At 22.8% G+C, this 15,862-nt stretch overlaps 1 protein-coding gene across 1 annotated transcript; it reads right to left on the minus strand.

Moving 5' to 3' along the window:
• Positions 1-839: 839 nt before the first annotated feature.
• Positions 840-14,495, minus strand: LOC122510059 (receptor-type tyrosine-protein phosphatase N2). The gene is made up of 16 exons (XM_043624494.1): positions 14,402-14,495; positions 12,069-12,116; positions 11,892-11,952; positions 11,459-11,590; positions 11,126-11,231; positions 10,455-10,784; positions 10,030-10,240; positions 9,807-9,950; positions 9,678-9,715; positions 9,444-9,605; positions 9,144-9,270; positions 8,871-8,938; positions 6,994-7,377; positions 6,681-6,902; positions 6,020-6,384; positions 840-858 (listed from the first exon to the last, which is right to left on the minus strand). Exons 1-16 carry the CDS (start codon positions 14,493-14,495, stop codon positions 840-842), a joined length of 2,511 nt encoding a protein of 836 aa, XP_043480429.1.
• Positions 14,496-15,862: the final 1,367 nt, after the last annotated feature.

Raw genomic sequence — 15,862 nt, forward strand, 5'->3', positions numbered from 1 at the left:
AAAATCTTAATTTTTTTAAATTTTTTAATATCAATCTACATGTTTTGACAACTCGAATCATGCGGTTTTCATTAATTTATAGATTATTTAACTAATTAATTTAATTTGTTCTTTAGAAAAAGGAAAATGGCCCATTTTGTCGGTCATTTGCAAAATTAAACAGTATTTTAAAAATGGAGGTGAGGAAAAATTTAAAACCTCTTGATTTTTCATCTTTAAGGTGTCCTGGACTATAAACAATTCTTATCTGAATAACTTCCCAGAAGAACCAGAGATATTGATATTAGAGTCTTTTTTTTGTGATTGTCAAAATGAAAATTTGGATATTGCGTCAATTTTTTCATAATAAAGACTGTCAAAAAATTTTGAATAAGTTTAATATCTATTCTTTTTCTTTAAATGACACAACAAAATTGTACCTAATAATTAATCTTGTAAAAAATGGTTTTTTAATAGAAAAACTGTCCTTTTTAGAAAAGGGCCCATATTATCGATTTTTCGTATTTTCAAAATTAAGAGAGGGGGATGGTTTTAAAAATTTTAAACCTATTGGTTTTTTATCTTCAAGGTGTCCTGAACTGAAAACAATTCTTATATGAATAACTTCCAATAAGAGAACTAGATATACAACAATTATTTAGTATCGCAATCTTCAATTCCGTTTTTCTCGAAATGAGGTTTTTGGCGTTCTAAACTTTAAAATTCAGTAACTCAGCGAATTTTTAACCAAAAAGTTCTAAGACCACTCAAAATTTTCCAAATTTTTCCAGAAAATCGCCCATATAGAAAACTCCAATAGTGCCACAATGGGCCCTTTTCATGTCGACGTCCACAGATAATTATAATTCTTCCATAAACCTAAAAAAACGAAGTATCACTGACAATATAGATTAACTTCATTAACTAGCTCATATATACACAAATTTGAATAATATATCATATATTCAGACATACATCCTTCAGACTGAGAAAAGACTTTTTATTTGAATGAATCTTAGTATAGAAACAGAAGGAAACTCATGCAATAGTAATAATAGTTCATTTTTTGCACTTTTCTGGAAAAAATTTTTTTAAATTGTTATAAGCGATTTAATTGTCGATTCTAATTTTAACAGCGATGTATTTTAACGTAATATGAACTGATGTTTATAAACACGGCTCCCCTAGGACAAATTTTCTATACTTTATACATGCTGACATAAAATTTAAAAAAGCATTAAATAGTAAATTTTGAAAAAAATTCATAATTTTTTTTTTACAAAAAAGTGTCCAAGGGAAAATTTGTTTGTTTTTGTACAAAATTTAAGAAAAAAATTAGAAAAAAATATTTTTTTGAAAATTGTAAAAAATACAAAATTTTGAAAATTTCATCGGGGGTGAATTTCGTTTCATCAGGGGGTCATGAAAAATGAAGATTTATCAAAATTAGAAATTTCTCAACATCGCACAAATCCAAGACTTTCTCATTTTTTATGAGAATGTAAAAATACAATAAATGTAATTTTCCGAAATTTTTTATTAATTACAAATTAATAAATTGTACCTTAAAAGAAAATATTTAGCAATTTTAATTTTCAATCATTTTAAAAAATTATTTTAATAAATATATCAAAATTGAAAAAATAAAAAATTTATCAAAATCTTTTTTTTTAAATTTGACATGTTTATATTATGTACATTTCTCATAAATAAGAATCCCTTTATTTATGTTTCTTATATTTAACTTTCATTATTGCAAAATATCGTTTAAATTACTTGACAAATTGAATTACTAATTCCTAGTTTTTTGATGTTGTTAGTCTTTTACGTATAGGCAACCTTCACAAAATTTCTGGACACTTTCTTCCACAAGTCACATTCAGCTCTCAATTTTTATGGTGGAAATAAGATTGTGGCTTATAAAAACATCATATCGAAACAAAATAAATTTTAATTAGGTAATTCTTTATTTATTTTCGCTTTACGGTAAAGAGCTCTTTTTTTGAGAAAGTGTCAAATTATTTTTTAAAAATTGACAAAGTAAAAAGTTTCATAAAAATCAGTCGAAAGTGTTGGATAATTTAAAAAGAAAGAATAAAAGCAGATACTTATAGAGAAAAGGGCTCTTTATTAAAATTCTATATATGAAATAAGGATTTAAGTAAAAATCTGTTTGTAATAATATACGATGTTTCTACGAGCGTCAATATTATTTTCACTATAGCCAGGGCTGCAATAATTTAAATCAACTTGATTTAAATCATGATTTTAATCTTGATTTAAATCTTGTCATTAAAATCATGATTTAAATCAAACTGCAAAATGCATTAGAAACAGAAAAGTTTGCAAAATTAGTATTTTGGTTTAAAGTTTTGAATTCATAAAAATAAAAAAGAATACATTACAGAGATAATAAAGTAAACATAATAATTATTAGTTTTGTTTATTTGACTCAAATTACAGAATAACTGGAAATCAGAGAATTTTTTTGTTCAGGGAAAAGTCAGGGAATTTAAATCGAAAAAAACCACAAATTAAAAAACTTTGATAAAAGTCAATTTAGTTTTTGTATAATATTTGATAAACGGGCATTGGCGGTTTATATTTAAATAAATAAATATAACTTTTTGAGCACGATTTAAATTGTAAATTTTCATTAACTTTTTTTCATAATAAAAGTTTTAAACACATTAAAATTTTTTTTTAACAAACAATTTTGAATTATCTTATGTTTTTCTTTCTAAATAAAATTGTTACTTAAAAAGCATTATAAAATTTTTAATTATCAATGCAGAATATTAAATAATTAAAAAATTTATTAATCAGGGAAACCGAAAAATTAGTCAGGAAATGTCAGAGAATTCTTAAAATAAAATTTTCCATCCACCCTATTATTATTAATTTTATAATTTTTAATATTAAAAAACGAACTACTTATAAAATAATTAAATATTTAAAATATTTAAAAAAATGATTTAAATAAAAAAATGAATTTTTTAAAAAAGTCATGATTTTTATCAGCCCTGCACTATACAAATAATTGACAGCTTTGATGTCGGAAATAAACTTATATGACCTGGTCGCCTATAGAAAGGGATTTTAAAATAGTAGAATAAGTAATTATTGTTTTATAATAGAAAATTTATTAGCTCCAAATTTCTTTTAATATCTCATATAATTGAGGAATAAAAAAACATAATTAAATTAATTATTTTGATACAAAGGAATAAAATAAATAAATTTTTATAGACAAGAAAACATGATTAAAGATAATTTAACAAATATATAAGGTAAAAATTAATACTTTTTTATGATTTTGTAATTAATAATTAATTTTTGATTTTATATAGTTTTCCAATTACTAATTAACTAATTTTCCAAAATAATACAAAAATATTGAATAAATTTTAGAAATAATTTAATTTTTTCAAAATTCTGTATATTTGTCATTTTTAATATTTTTATTAATTATACAATTTATTAAATTGTACCTCTAGAGGTACTAATTAGCAATTTTAATTTTTAATCATTTTAAAAAATTATTTTCATGAATAACAAAATTAAAAATTTTTTTTTTTCATATTTTTCGTTTTAATTTAACATATTTTATATTATGTATATTTTTATAAACAAAAATCCCTTTATTTATATTCATTCTATTAGTTTTTATTACTGCAAAATATTATTTTTATAATTTTCAACAAAATAAAACTTACTGCCCTGTTTTATGATACTGTTATGCCTTTACGTAGGCAACCCCGCCTTACTCCACCTTTCGGTGCGGACATTTTTTTCTCAAATCAAGTCATCTACATCAGTAAATTGTCATCGTAATAACCATATTGTGGCTCGTAGAAACATCGTATCGAGACAAAGTAAATTTTTACTAATTCTTTATTTAATTTCATTTTAAGGTAAAGAGCCCTTTTTTTGAGAAAGTGTCAAATTATTTTATAAAAAATTGTCAAAGTAAAAAGTTTTGTATGAAGCAGTTGAAAGTGTTGGATAATTTAAATGGAAAGAGAAAAAGCAGAAACTTATAAAAAAAGGAGGCTTTTTATTGTGATTATATATGAAATAACGATTTAAGAAAAAATTTGTTTTTAATAATACGATTTTTCAACGAGCGTCAATATTGTTTTCGCTATACAAATTGACAGTTTCAACATAAAAAATAAACTTATAAATTGGTCGCCTATTGAAAGGGGCTTCAAAATAGTAGAATAAGTAATTATTGTTTTAGAATAGAAAATTTATTAGCGATAAATTTCTTTTATTATCTTATATAATTGAGGAATAAAAAAACATAATTACATTAATTATTTTTATACAAAGGATTAAAATAAATAAATTTTTATAGACTAGAAAACATGATAACTAATAATGTAACCAATATATAAGGAAAAAAATAATACATATTTTTACGGTTTTTTAATTAATAAATAATTTTTAATTTTATATAATTTTCCAATTACTAATTAATTAATTTTTACATATAATAATACAAAAAAATTCAATTTTTAGGTATAAATAATTTAATTTTTCAAAATTCTGTATATTTGTCATTTTTATTATTTTCATTAATTACAATTCAATAAATTGTACCTCTAGGGGTACTAATTAGCAATTTTTATTTTTAATCTCTTTAAAAAATTATTTTAATGAATAACAAAATTTAAAAAAAATGTTTTTCATATTTTTCGTTTTAATTCAACATATTTTATATTATGTATATTATTATAAACAAAACCCCATTTATTTATATTAATTATATTAGTTTTTATTACTGCAAAATGTTATTTTTATAATTTTCAACAAAATAAAACTTACTGCCCTGTATTATGATACTGTTATGCCTTTACGTAGGCAACCCCGCTTTACTCCACCTTCTGTTGTGCGGCCATTTTTTCCCCATATCAAGCCAACTACATCTGTAAATTGTCATCGTAATAACCATATTGTGGCTAGTAGAAACATCGTATCGAGACAAAGTAAATTTTTACTAATTCTTTATTTAATTTTATTTTAAGGTAAAGAGCCCTTTTTTTGATTAAGTTCTTTGTTTTTTTTTAAAAAGTGATCAAAGTGGAAAATTACACGAAACATACTAGACAGTGGGGGAGAGTGGGTTGGCAACACTTGACAGTTCCCGACCTCCAACGCCGTTAATTTTATTAATATTTTAGTGCAAAATTTTTTTTTATTTATATTTATTTTTTTATATTGTTTATTGTTATTATTTTGTTATTTCATTAAGTTACAAACTGTAAACAATAAAGAATCAATTTTCCGTAACTCCAAACATGTTATTTTATTTTTTAAAGATTAATGCCCTTTGAATTTTAAACATGGCCGACCTTGACTGTAATGGCCAACCTGGACTACAAAATTTTTTTTTTTTAAATCTTTATAACTTTTTCATTTTTAAACCTGTCAATTTACTTTGTACAGAAAAAATGTTCCTATTAAACAGGACTTTCCAACCATATACTTCAATTGTCCAAATTCATTTTTAAAAAAAAGTTATAAACAAAAGTCAAAAAGGTGGCCGACCTAGACTATGTTCCCCTACATTTTGAATGCAATTTCAAAAAATTTTCTAAATGGAAGTGAATTAGTTTCAAAAATTTTGATACAATTTTTAAATAAATTCCTTGAAAGAATTAAAATTTTTTCGAGATAATCAATTATTTTAGAAAATTGGAATAAAATTGTTGCCAAGAATTCAATTATTTTCATAAATAATAAAATTTCTTCTAGGAATTCAATTATTTTTAAAAAATTTAATAAAATCCCGGGATTTCAATTATTTTAAAAATATTTAATAAAATTCCTTGCAAAATTCAATTATTTTTATAAATATTAAAATTCCTCACAGGAATTAATTTATTTTCATAAATAATAAAACTCCTTCTCAGAATTCAATTATTTTAAAAATACTTAATAAAATTCCATGAAAAATTTCAATTATTTTCATAAATTTAATAAAATTCTTACCAAAAATTAAAATATTTTCATAAATAATAAAATTGTGACTAACCTTCGAAATTCGAGTAGGGCTTTCATGGAGTGTGGTACTCCATTTTCTGGCCATGAGAGAAAATGAAATTGAGTGACTGTTCGTGTTTCTCCTGTGCGAAGATTTTTGAGATAGAACGAACGAACGAGATAATCATCACACCAAATGTGTTCCGAAACCAAATGAACCTCATAAATGTAATAAAGTTCCGAACCCTCGCCGGGCCAATAACGATAGCACATTCCTTTTCCCTCCTCAGTTAATCGTGTCAGCATTACAATGACAACACTTCCCTGTTCCCATACCAATTGCCAAAATTCAGATGCCGTCTCCTGCATAACACCCTGAGTAGCAATGTACGCTGGATTCCGTGGATCGTGATCGGTCTTTAATTCAATTTTAACATCATTTTAGAATATTGTATTATTATAATTATTGTCCATTTTCATCGTTTTTATTTTTTTTTTTCAATGGGAAAATAGAAATATAACAGAAATTTAAGAAAATCAAAGAATGGCAGAAATATAAAAAATAAAGAAATAAAAAATAGAAAAATAAGAAATAGAAAATTAGAAAATATAGAAAAATAAAAAATAGAAAGTAGAAAAATCAAAAAATAGAAAAACAGAAAATGGGAAAATAAAAAATTGAGATAAAGTGAATAATAGGGCAAAATACTCACAATCGTTGAAGCATTGATATAATCAGAATTGTTGATATTTGCGAGGTCATTGAGGACAATTCGGGAATGATCGTAAGGCAAGGAGGCACCGGGACGATTTAATACTGAATTCTCCTCATTCTCGGCAATTGCCGTTGAACACGGCTCTGCCTCATATGCACAAATACTCAACCACTCTTCGTCCAATCGATCCTGATTCTTTAAATGATCCTCCATGTACGACTGGAAATTTTTCAAATAAATCAAATTCTTTTCAAATTTAGTCAAAATTTTGATTGAAATTAAAAGTAAAAAAACAAATACTAAAACTCACTAAAACCATGTGTCCTGTTGATATGTCCATATTGGTCAGAGCGGACTCCTCTATCCAGGATGATGTACTGGAACGATTGGATGAAGAATTATTCGATTCACTGACACGGCCCAATAGAGAAGAGAATACTCGGGGTGAATCTGATTTATCAGCTGGTTGTTTTGCTTGCATTCGTGCTCGACAAAGATCTTGATAATCTTTCGATGCTTCTGGATCGGGTGCAGCGAGACCAGCAAGTTTAGCGCGTGATTTTGCGTGACGTCGTGCTATCAAAAAAATTACCGTCGCCGCTGCAATTGCCGCCGCAATTCCCATTGCCACCACTGCGCCGAACATACTGCTATTCATTTCTCGACGTATCTCAAATATCGACGGTAGTTTCGCCTAAAAGAATAAAAAGAAAAATTAAAATAAAAAGAAAATTAAAATGCATATTTTCAATTTAAAAAATTTAAATAACAATAATCAGTGTCTGAAAATCAGGGAAAAGTCAGGGAAAGACAAAAATAATTAACATTTTGTCTTTCCCTGACTTTTCCCTAATTTTCCGACGAAATTTTGACTTTCTCTCTGACCTTAAAAAATATTCTGATTCACTCTAAAAATGATTAGATACTTGAAAAAATTCTCTAAAACATTTATTTACAAATTTCTTCAAAAGTAAAATTATTCAAAAACATCAATAACTTCAAAAAAATTAATTTTACAGAATTGTCAGTTGAAAGTATAAAAAAGATTTTCAAAGATTTTAATTTGAAACCTTTTCAAAATTCAATTATTTCGAAAATTTCACGCAATAATGCTTTTAATATTAAATTATCTAAAATTTTAACTGAAATTCATTTTAAAATCAATGTTTATTAGCAAATTTTACGAGATTTCAATTATTTAAATACAAAAATAAACAAAAAATTTGTTTCTTAAAATTGAATTCTCTTAAAAAATGTTAATAATAAATTTTAAAATAATTAAATTCTTTCAACGAATTTTAATCCAATTTTTAAGAGTAAATGCATTTTTCGAGGAATTCAATTAACATTGTAGTAAAAATAATGGAAATTCTGCGATGAGTTTTATTCTATATAAAAATAATTGAATTCCTAAAAAAAATTTTATTAAAATTTTTGTAAATAATTGAATTTTTGTCAAGAATTTTATTTAAATTTTTGAAAATAATTGGATTTTTTGTCAGGAATTTTATTAAAATTGTTGAAAATAATTGAATTTTGAAAAACTTTATTGATTATAAAAATAATTGAAACTTTGACAAGAATTTTAAAAAATTTTTTAACATAATTAAATTTCTGCGAAGAATTTTATTACTTTTGAAAATAATTGAATTTTTGGTGAAGAAATTTATTATTTATAAAGATAATTGAAATCGTGACGAGGAATTTAAAAAAATTTTCGAAAATAATTGAATTTCTGCAAAGAATTTGATTACTTTAAAAAATAATTGAATTCTTGTGATGAATATTGTTATTTATAAATATAATTGAAGTTTGCAAAGAATTTTATTAAAATTCCTGAAAATAATTGATTTTCTGTGAAGAATTTTGCTATTTATCAAGATAATTGAATTCCTTCGAAAAATTGCGTTAAAATTTTTGAAATAATAATAATTATATGTATTAAAAAATTCAACTAATTTCAACAGAATTGAATTTAAAATCTTTTAGAAATATAAGTTTTTTGAAATTTCTAATTAAATTAATTCAAAATCGAACCTTTGTAAAATTATAAATTGAAACCTTTTGAAGTTCATCTATTTATGAAAATTCTAAACGCAACTCTTTTAAAATTCGATTAATCTTGAAATAATTTATGTAAAATTATTCATTAAATAATTTCTAAGTAACAATTGTTTATAGTCTTACCCTATCTCCAATTCCGGATCGTACAATATTAACTCCATAATTCTCTTCCAACGTAGTTCGAAATTTCTCTAAAAGTTTTTAATTAAATAAAAATATTAAAATTGTAAAACATTTATTTTGCAAAAATAAAAAATGCACAATAAACAAACTTCGTGTTTGAATCCTGTTTACATTCATTTGCTTATTTGGATCATAAAATTTGTTTTGTATTTCATTTTTCTTAGTAAAAGAAAAAGATTTAAAAAAGTAAAAAAAGTAGTAAAAATAATTTACCAATAATCTTCACAATATCGAGAGCTGTATAGTTTTTCTCATTCTGATTTACTTTAAATGTAATTTCTTTGTTTTCAACTCTAATATCGTTCAACTCTCCTTTATTTAGGCCCGCCAGTAGTTCCGTCTGCAATAAATAAAAAAATTTCATAAAATTTGGAAACTATTATGTAGTTAAAATAGTTTTTGAAATATATTGAAAAAGTAGTTTTTATTATCAAAAAATAAATAAGAAAAGACATAACATTTTAATAAGGTAATAAAATTTATCTCGTTAAATTTAATTAATTTATAATTTACCTCGTTTACAATGTGCTCTCCCTTCATCCAGATATTTATCGGTTCTTCGAAATCTATATAAACATGATCTAAATCGACATTTTTATAATCTTTCTCCGGCTCTTCTGTATTGGAATACATTGTACCTAATTCCTTTTTGGATTGTGGTGGATACAAAACATCCTAAAAACAGAAAATATCAATTGTCTGCTCGTCTTTTTTCCAGAGAAAATAAATTTATTAAATAAATCTTACATCCTGATTTTCCTTCTCTTCGTTCTCTTGATCGAAATCTGAAATTTGGTATATTTTATATTTATTTTACAAATTTTCATTCATAAGCACATATTTAATTTTATTTTTTATATAAAGAAGAAAACTCACCAAATTGAGGTTTGAATTTATATTGATTTAAAGCAAAAGCTGGACCTGGTTTTTTAACATCAAGACGTTCTCTTCTCTTGAAACCAGCGAGTTCTCGAGACCATAGATCAGAATTTAAATCCAGTGCTAATTCATCAAGATTTTCTGTAAATGAAAAGAAAAAGACGACCAAAATAAATGTTTAATGAAAATAAGGAGAAATTTGTAAAACTTTAAAACTAACCAGGAGTTTCAATTTTATCATTTTCCATGGGTAAAACAACATCTCCTTCATAAACTCGACTTAAAAAGTCCATCGGAATGTCCGCTAAATTATATTTATTCTCCTTTTCTTTATTCTCTTCCAAATATTCAATTGCCTTATTATCAAGCGAATCTTCATCATCTTCTTTGTAAATAACTTTTGGTGCATCTCGAAATCCACTCTCCCGTAACTTGAAAATATTCAAAAACAACAATTTCAGTTATTTTCAAATTTTTTTATTATTATTGATATCATTATTATTATTATTATAAAAATTTTAAATAAGATTAAAAAGATAATGCAAAAAATACCTCTTTTATGTTATTTTTCAAAAATTCTAAATCCAATTTCCTTGGATATAAATTTTGATCGTCAATATCTTGATCGTAGACTCGTTTCATGACATTTTTTGGAATATGCATTTGTTTAGGTGAAATGTAGAGAGAAGGATTTTGAGTGATATCAGGCTGATAATAATCATCGTCGTCCATGAATTCCAAGATACTTCTCTTTAGTTTTCTTTCATTTTTATATGGATCGACCTTGTCATCCAAAATTTCATCATTTAAGGACGGAAATTGATGAAAAGGAGAGAAACTTGATGATGAATGAAAATTTTTCGTAAGTCCATTTGGTTTCTCATCAATTTCCGGTGGATAATATAATTCATCTGCATAATCTCCATGGGGATAAAATTCACTGGGAGTAAATTTCACCACTGCAATTGGTCGAATCTATAAACAGTGGGACAAGAAATTTAATTTAGTTAGTTAATAATTAATTAATTCAGTTAATAACTAAACTAATATTAATAAAAGAATTTTTTTTATTAAATTTTTAAAATTTTTATTTATTAAATTTTTTTATTAGTCTTTTATTTTTTAGTTTTTAAATTTGGGAATTTATCATTTTAACAAATTTCCGGCTAGAGAAATAATGAAAGATTACATAGAAAGATAGGAAATAATTTCGGATAATATGAAAAATTATTTCGAAATTAAAATTTCGGATAAAAATAAATTAATAGTAATCAATAATAATTTTATTTAAAAGTTTTTTCGAAAAAAAGTCTTACCACATTCTCACTATCATCACCTTCTTCATCGTCTTTGTCTCCATCCTCGAATTGACTTTCCGTTTGTGAGCTCAAGTACTCGCAAAATGTTAGGTCTTTGTTCAATCTGAAATTGTTTTAGTTTGAAACTATAAATAAGATTCAAACATTAAAGAGAAGAAAATAGGTTTTATAAAGATTCTTGACGAAATCGGAAAAAATGGGTCAAAATTGAAATCAAAATGAAAAGAAAATTTTAAAAGACCGTAAAAAACAAATTAAAAAAAATATATCTAAAGTTGTAAAAATTTAATTATTTCTGAGCATTAAAAAGTTTAATTATAGTGTACAAACCTGTAACGAATATTCAGTAATGAATTTTGTATTATACATTGTGTATAAGGATGAGACCATTTATATCCATTTGATTCAAGTCTTTCAAGTTGCAATTTCAAGAATTCCAAGTCTTCTATTTCCAAATTGTACCTACAAATTATTTTTATTAATTTTATTAATTATTACTTATTTAATTAATTTATTAATTATTTTAATATCTAAAGTTTATTACTTATAATTTATTATCTAAAGTTTATTATTCATTATTTATTATCAAAAGTTTATTATTTATTATTTATTTTCTAAACTAACGAAATATTTCAATTTTTTTTCTTTACAATAAAAATAGAAAATAATTTTGAAAAAAAATAAATATTAATTAAGAAAGATTTCGACTATAATAAATATTTTTTGAATTTTTACAGTTGAATAATTTTTATCAATGACTTACTGATATAAATCTTTGAGTCCTTCGTCTAAGTAGAAGGGTATACACCGTCCAAATGCCAAATCTAAAGAATTTCATTTAATATTATTTTTTACTTAGAAATTTTTTTTTTAAATTTAGAAATATCGAGAATTTTCACTTAAAGGCCTAAAATTATTTCAAGTTAAAAAAATATCGTACCGTTGAAGCATGTTTCCGGAGGACACAAATTTTGACTAAACAGACAACCTGAAACAGAATTTATTATAATTATTCAAAATCTTAAATAGACTATGAATTTTCTTTCTCAAGTTAAACAAAATCCATAAGTAGAGTTCCAGTTACAATTTTTGGAAATAATCAATTATTTATTTTTGTATTTAAATAATTGGCTTCTCGTACAACTTTTTTAAAAAAATTTACTTGAATAAAAATTTTAGTTCAAATTTTAAAAAATATTTCAAGAATAAATTGGACGAAATGCAATTCTAATTTTAATTAAATTTCAAAAAATTTTATTTTTTCACATTTAAAAAATTATCTATTTTAAAAAATAATTAAATATTAAGAGGGTAACAACAGGAATTTTAGTAAATAATTAAATTAAAATTTCCGAAAATAATTTAAAAAATTGAAACAATTAAAAGTTTTTATCAAATTTCATTGAAATAATCTAATTTTATTACTTTTAAAAATTCTTTTGAAATATAATCGTACTTTTGAAGAATTTTATTTCGAAAAATTATATCTTTTAAAAAATTAAAATTTCAAAAAGAAAGTTCTTGTAATTAACAGTGGTTCTTAAAATTTCACGCTCCTGTAATTATGCTACTTAAAAAATAATTATAATCTAATTTCTCTATGTTCAAAAAATTAAAAATTAATTAGATCCTAATTAATAATAAAATGAATTGAATTAGAATATATTTTATTAATTAGGACATTCAAGTTAATTTCATTCGTTTATCATCATCAAAAAAAAAAATAATAATATCTTTTATCTAATAAAAAAAAAATAACTTTTAATTCAAATATTTCATTATTTTCTCTCTATTTAGAAATTATTCGCAAATTAAAAATAAAAATTATAATGAAATGAAAAATGTGAGATTTGTGTCTGTGTTAGATATATATTTTTTTTGTGTGTACATACAAAGGGGTGGAAAACGTATACATAGAGAAAAAGAGGATGACGTTAAAAGAGTCTGTGTGGGAAGTACGGTTCGATAATACTACTGATGTTGAAGAAAATTGCGTGGGTTGGTAGAACTAAAATGATACTGGATTATTTGCTACATATATTTACACCCACAAATCCACTGAGAATGTATTTGTGTGCACAAGTTTACTGATAAAAAAAATATTATGATTTAAAGGCCCTTTCACTAACATTAAAAATGAGAAATATTACATTTGAGAAATAAAAATTTATACTTTTGTGCGTGAACATAAAAATACCATTTCTCTTTATTGAATATATTGATATAAATATTCTATATAATAAATTTAATATTATATGAACAATATTAGAAATGTTTTTAATTATTTCTATTTTTAATTATTACTAGCGCGCGGAACGTGATATTATATTTTTTATTATTACGGAAATTAAAAATTTTTTTTTTATTATTTATCAAAATAATTGAATTCTTGAGAAGAATTTTATTTGAAATTTTTGAAAATATAAATAATAATAATAAATTCTTCTCAAGAATTAAATTATTTTTATAAATAATAATATTTTCCGGAAGAATTCAATTATTTTTGTAAATAGTAAAATTTTTTGCAAAAATTCAATTATTTTCAACAAAATGTTGATAATAGTAATTGAATTCTCTGGAAAAATTTTATTTACAAAGAAGAAGAATTTTACTATTTATAAATATAATAGTAATTGAATCGTTTCCAAGAATTTAATTAAAAACAATTGAATTCCTAAGAAGAAGTTTTTTATTTATAAAAAAAATTCAATTCTTGCAAGAGTTCGACTAATTATAATAATAATTGAATCGTTACGAAGAATTTTATTAAAATTGTATATTGAAAATAATTGAATTCTTGCCAAGAATTTTATTAAAATATTTGAAAGTTATAACCAATAATAACAAATTAGTAAATTAGTTTATAATTGAATTTTCTTTTTAATTCTGAATCTGAAATTATCAAAAAATAGAAGTTTATATTTGAAAATAAAAACATTTTATAATTTACGTAAGAATAATAAATTGGACATCGTGTTGCGCGCCCTAGAACGCGTAACACTTGTTGCTAAAAATAATTATGAAAAAAATAATTCTAATAATAATATTATTAATAATTAATTAAAATTAATTATTAAATTTATCATTTTAATTATTTATGATTTTAATTAACAATTAATTAATAATTAATAATAAAATAATCCCGTTAATATTCAAATAAAAAAATAAAAATAATGAATTAAATTTTAATTAAAAATAATACAAATAATAAATTATTAAAATAATCATTTTAATAATATTAATAAAAATAATAATCGAAATAAAAATACGCACCTACTTCACCGTCACCTATAATAACACGATTAAAGGTAGAGAGCAATAACATAAGCTCCCACAGACCTCCTCGCCACCACCTTTTTCGGCCCATGGATTTTCCTAAAAAAAAAAAAACAATTCCCGTGTTCTTTTATTCCATTCACTGAAAATTCGCCTGCAATAACAGTTAATTGGTAGAATAATTATTGACAAAAAGCAATTAGTTTATATAACATGTTTCAAATCTGTTCTGTTTATACAACCGGCTGAAAATAATCATTATTGAATAGAGTGACATTTAGAGCTAATAATATTATATTTTTAATTAGAAATTACAAAGTAGAGAATTATAAATGCTTAATTGAAAGTGTTATAAATACCATCATTATCAACATTATTTTGAAAATAATGTTTTTTTCTAATAATTTTAATTAAAAATTTAGAAAATAATTAAATTAAACAAAGAATTTTTACAATTTTTTAAAATAATCTTGTCTGTTCATAATTATAATTGAAATTTTGATTAATTCAATTCTAATAAAATGTATTGATACTAATTGAATTTCTGCAAAGAATTTTACTATATATTTATAAAAATAATTGAATTCATGCCAAGAATTTTATTATTTATGAAAATAATTGAATTCTTGCCAAGAATTTTATTATTTATGAAAATAATTAAATCCTTCCAAAGAATGTTATTATTTATGAAAATAATTAAATGTTTGCGTAGAATTTTATTAAAATTTTTGAAAATAATTGAATTGTGGAGAAAAATTTAAATATTTATAAAGATAATTGAAATTTTAAGGAGAATTTAAAAAAAATTTTAAATATAATTGAATTTCTGCGAAGAATTTTATGGAAATTTATGAAAATAATTGAATTCTTGTGAAGAATTTTTTTAAAAATAATATTCAAAAGAATTTATTAAACCTGAAGAATTTTGCTATTTATGGAAATAATTGAATTCTTGAGAAGAATTTTTTTTAAAGTTTCTAGAAATAATTGAATTCTTTCGACGAATTTTTCATAAAAATTTTAAGAATAATTACATTTTTCGAGGAATTCGATTAAAATTGTGTTAAAAATAATTGAAATTCTGCAATGAGTTTTACTATTTATGAAAATAATTGAATATATTGCGAAGAAATTTTTAAAAATAAAATTATAATTACGGTGACTAACTTCGCTTGATTATTTTCGGGAAATTTAAATAAAATTCTTCTTAAGAATTTAATTATTTTTAATAGAATGTAAAGAAATTTCAATTATTTGTTTATAAAAATTCAATTATCTTGAAACAATAGAATTAAAAAATTTCAAAAATCTTATTTTTCAGAATTTTCAAAAAAATTTTGCAAAAATTCAATTTTATTAAAAAATTTTAAGTGTGTATCTTATTTTAAATTAACTAATAAAAATTCTAATTATTAATCTTCGCACTAAGAAACGTGAATACATTAGAATGTGACTATT

This window comes from Leptopilina heterotoma, unplaced genomic scaffold (assembly GCF_015476425.1).
Source record: "Leptopilina heterotoma isolate Lh14 unplaced genomic scaffold, ASM1547642v1 Lhet_0, whole genome shotgun sequence".
NCBI classification, from domain to species: domain Eukaryota; kingdom Metazoa; phylum Arthropoda; class Insecta; order Hymenoptera; family Figitidae; genus Leptopilina; species Leptopilina heterotoma.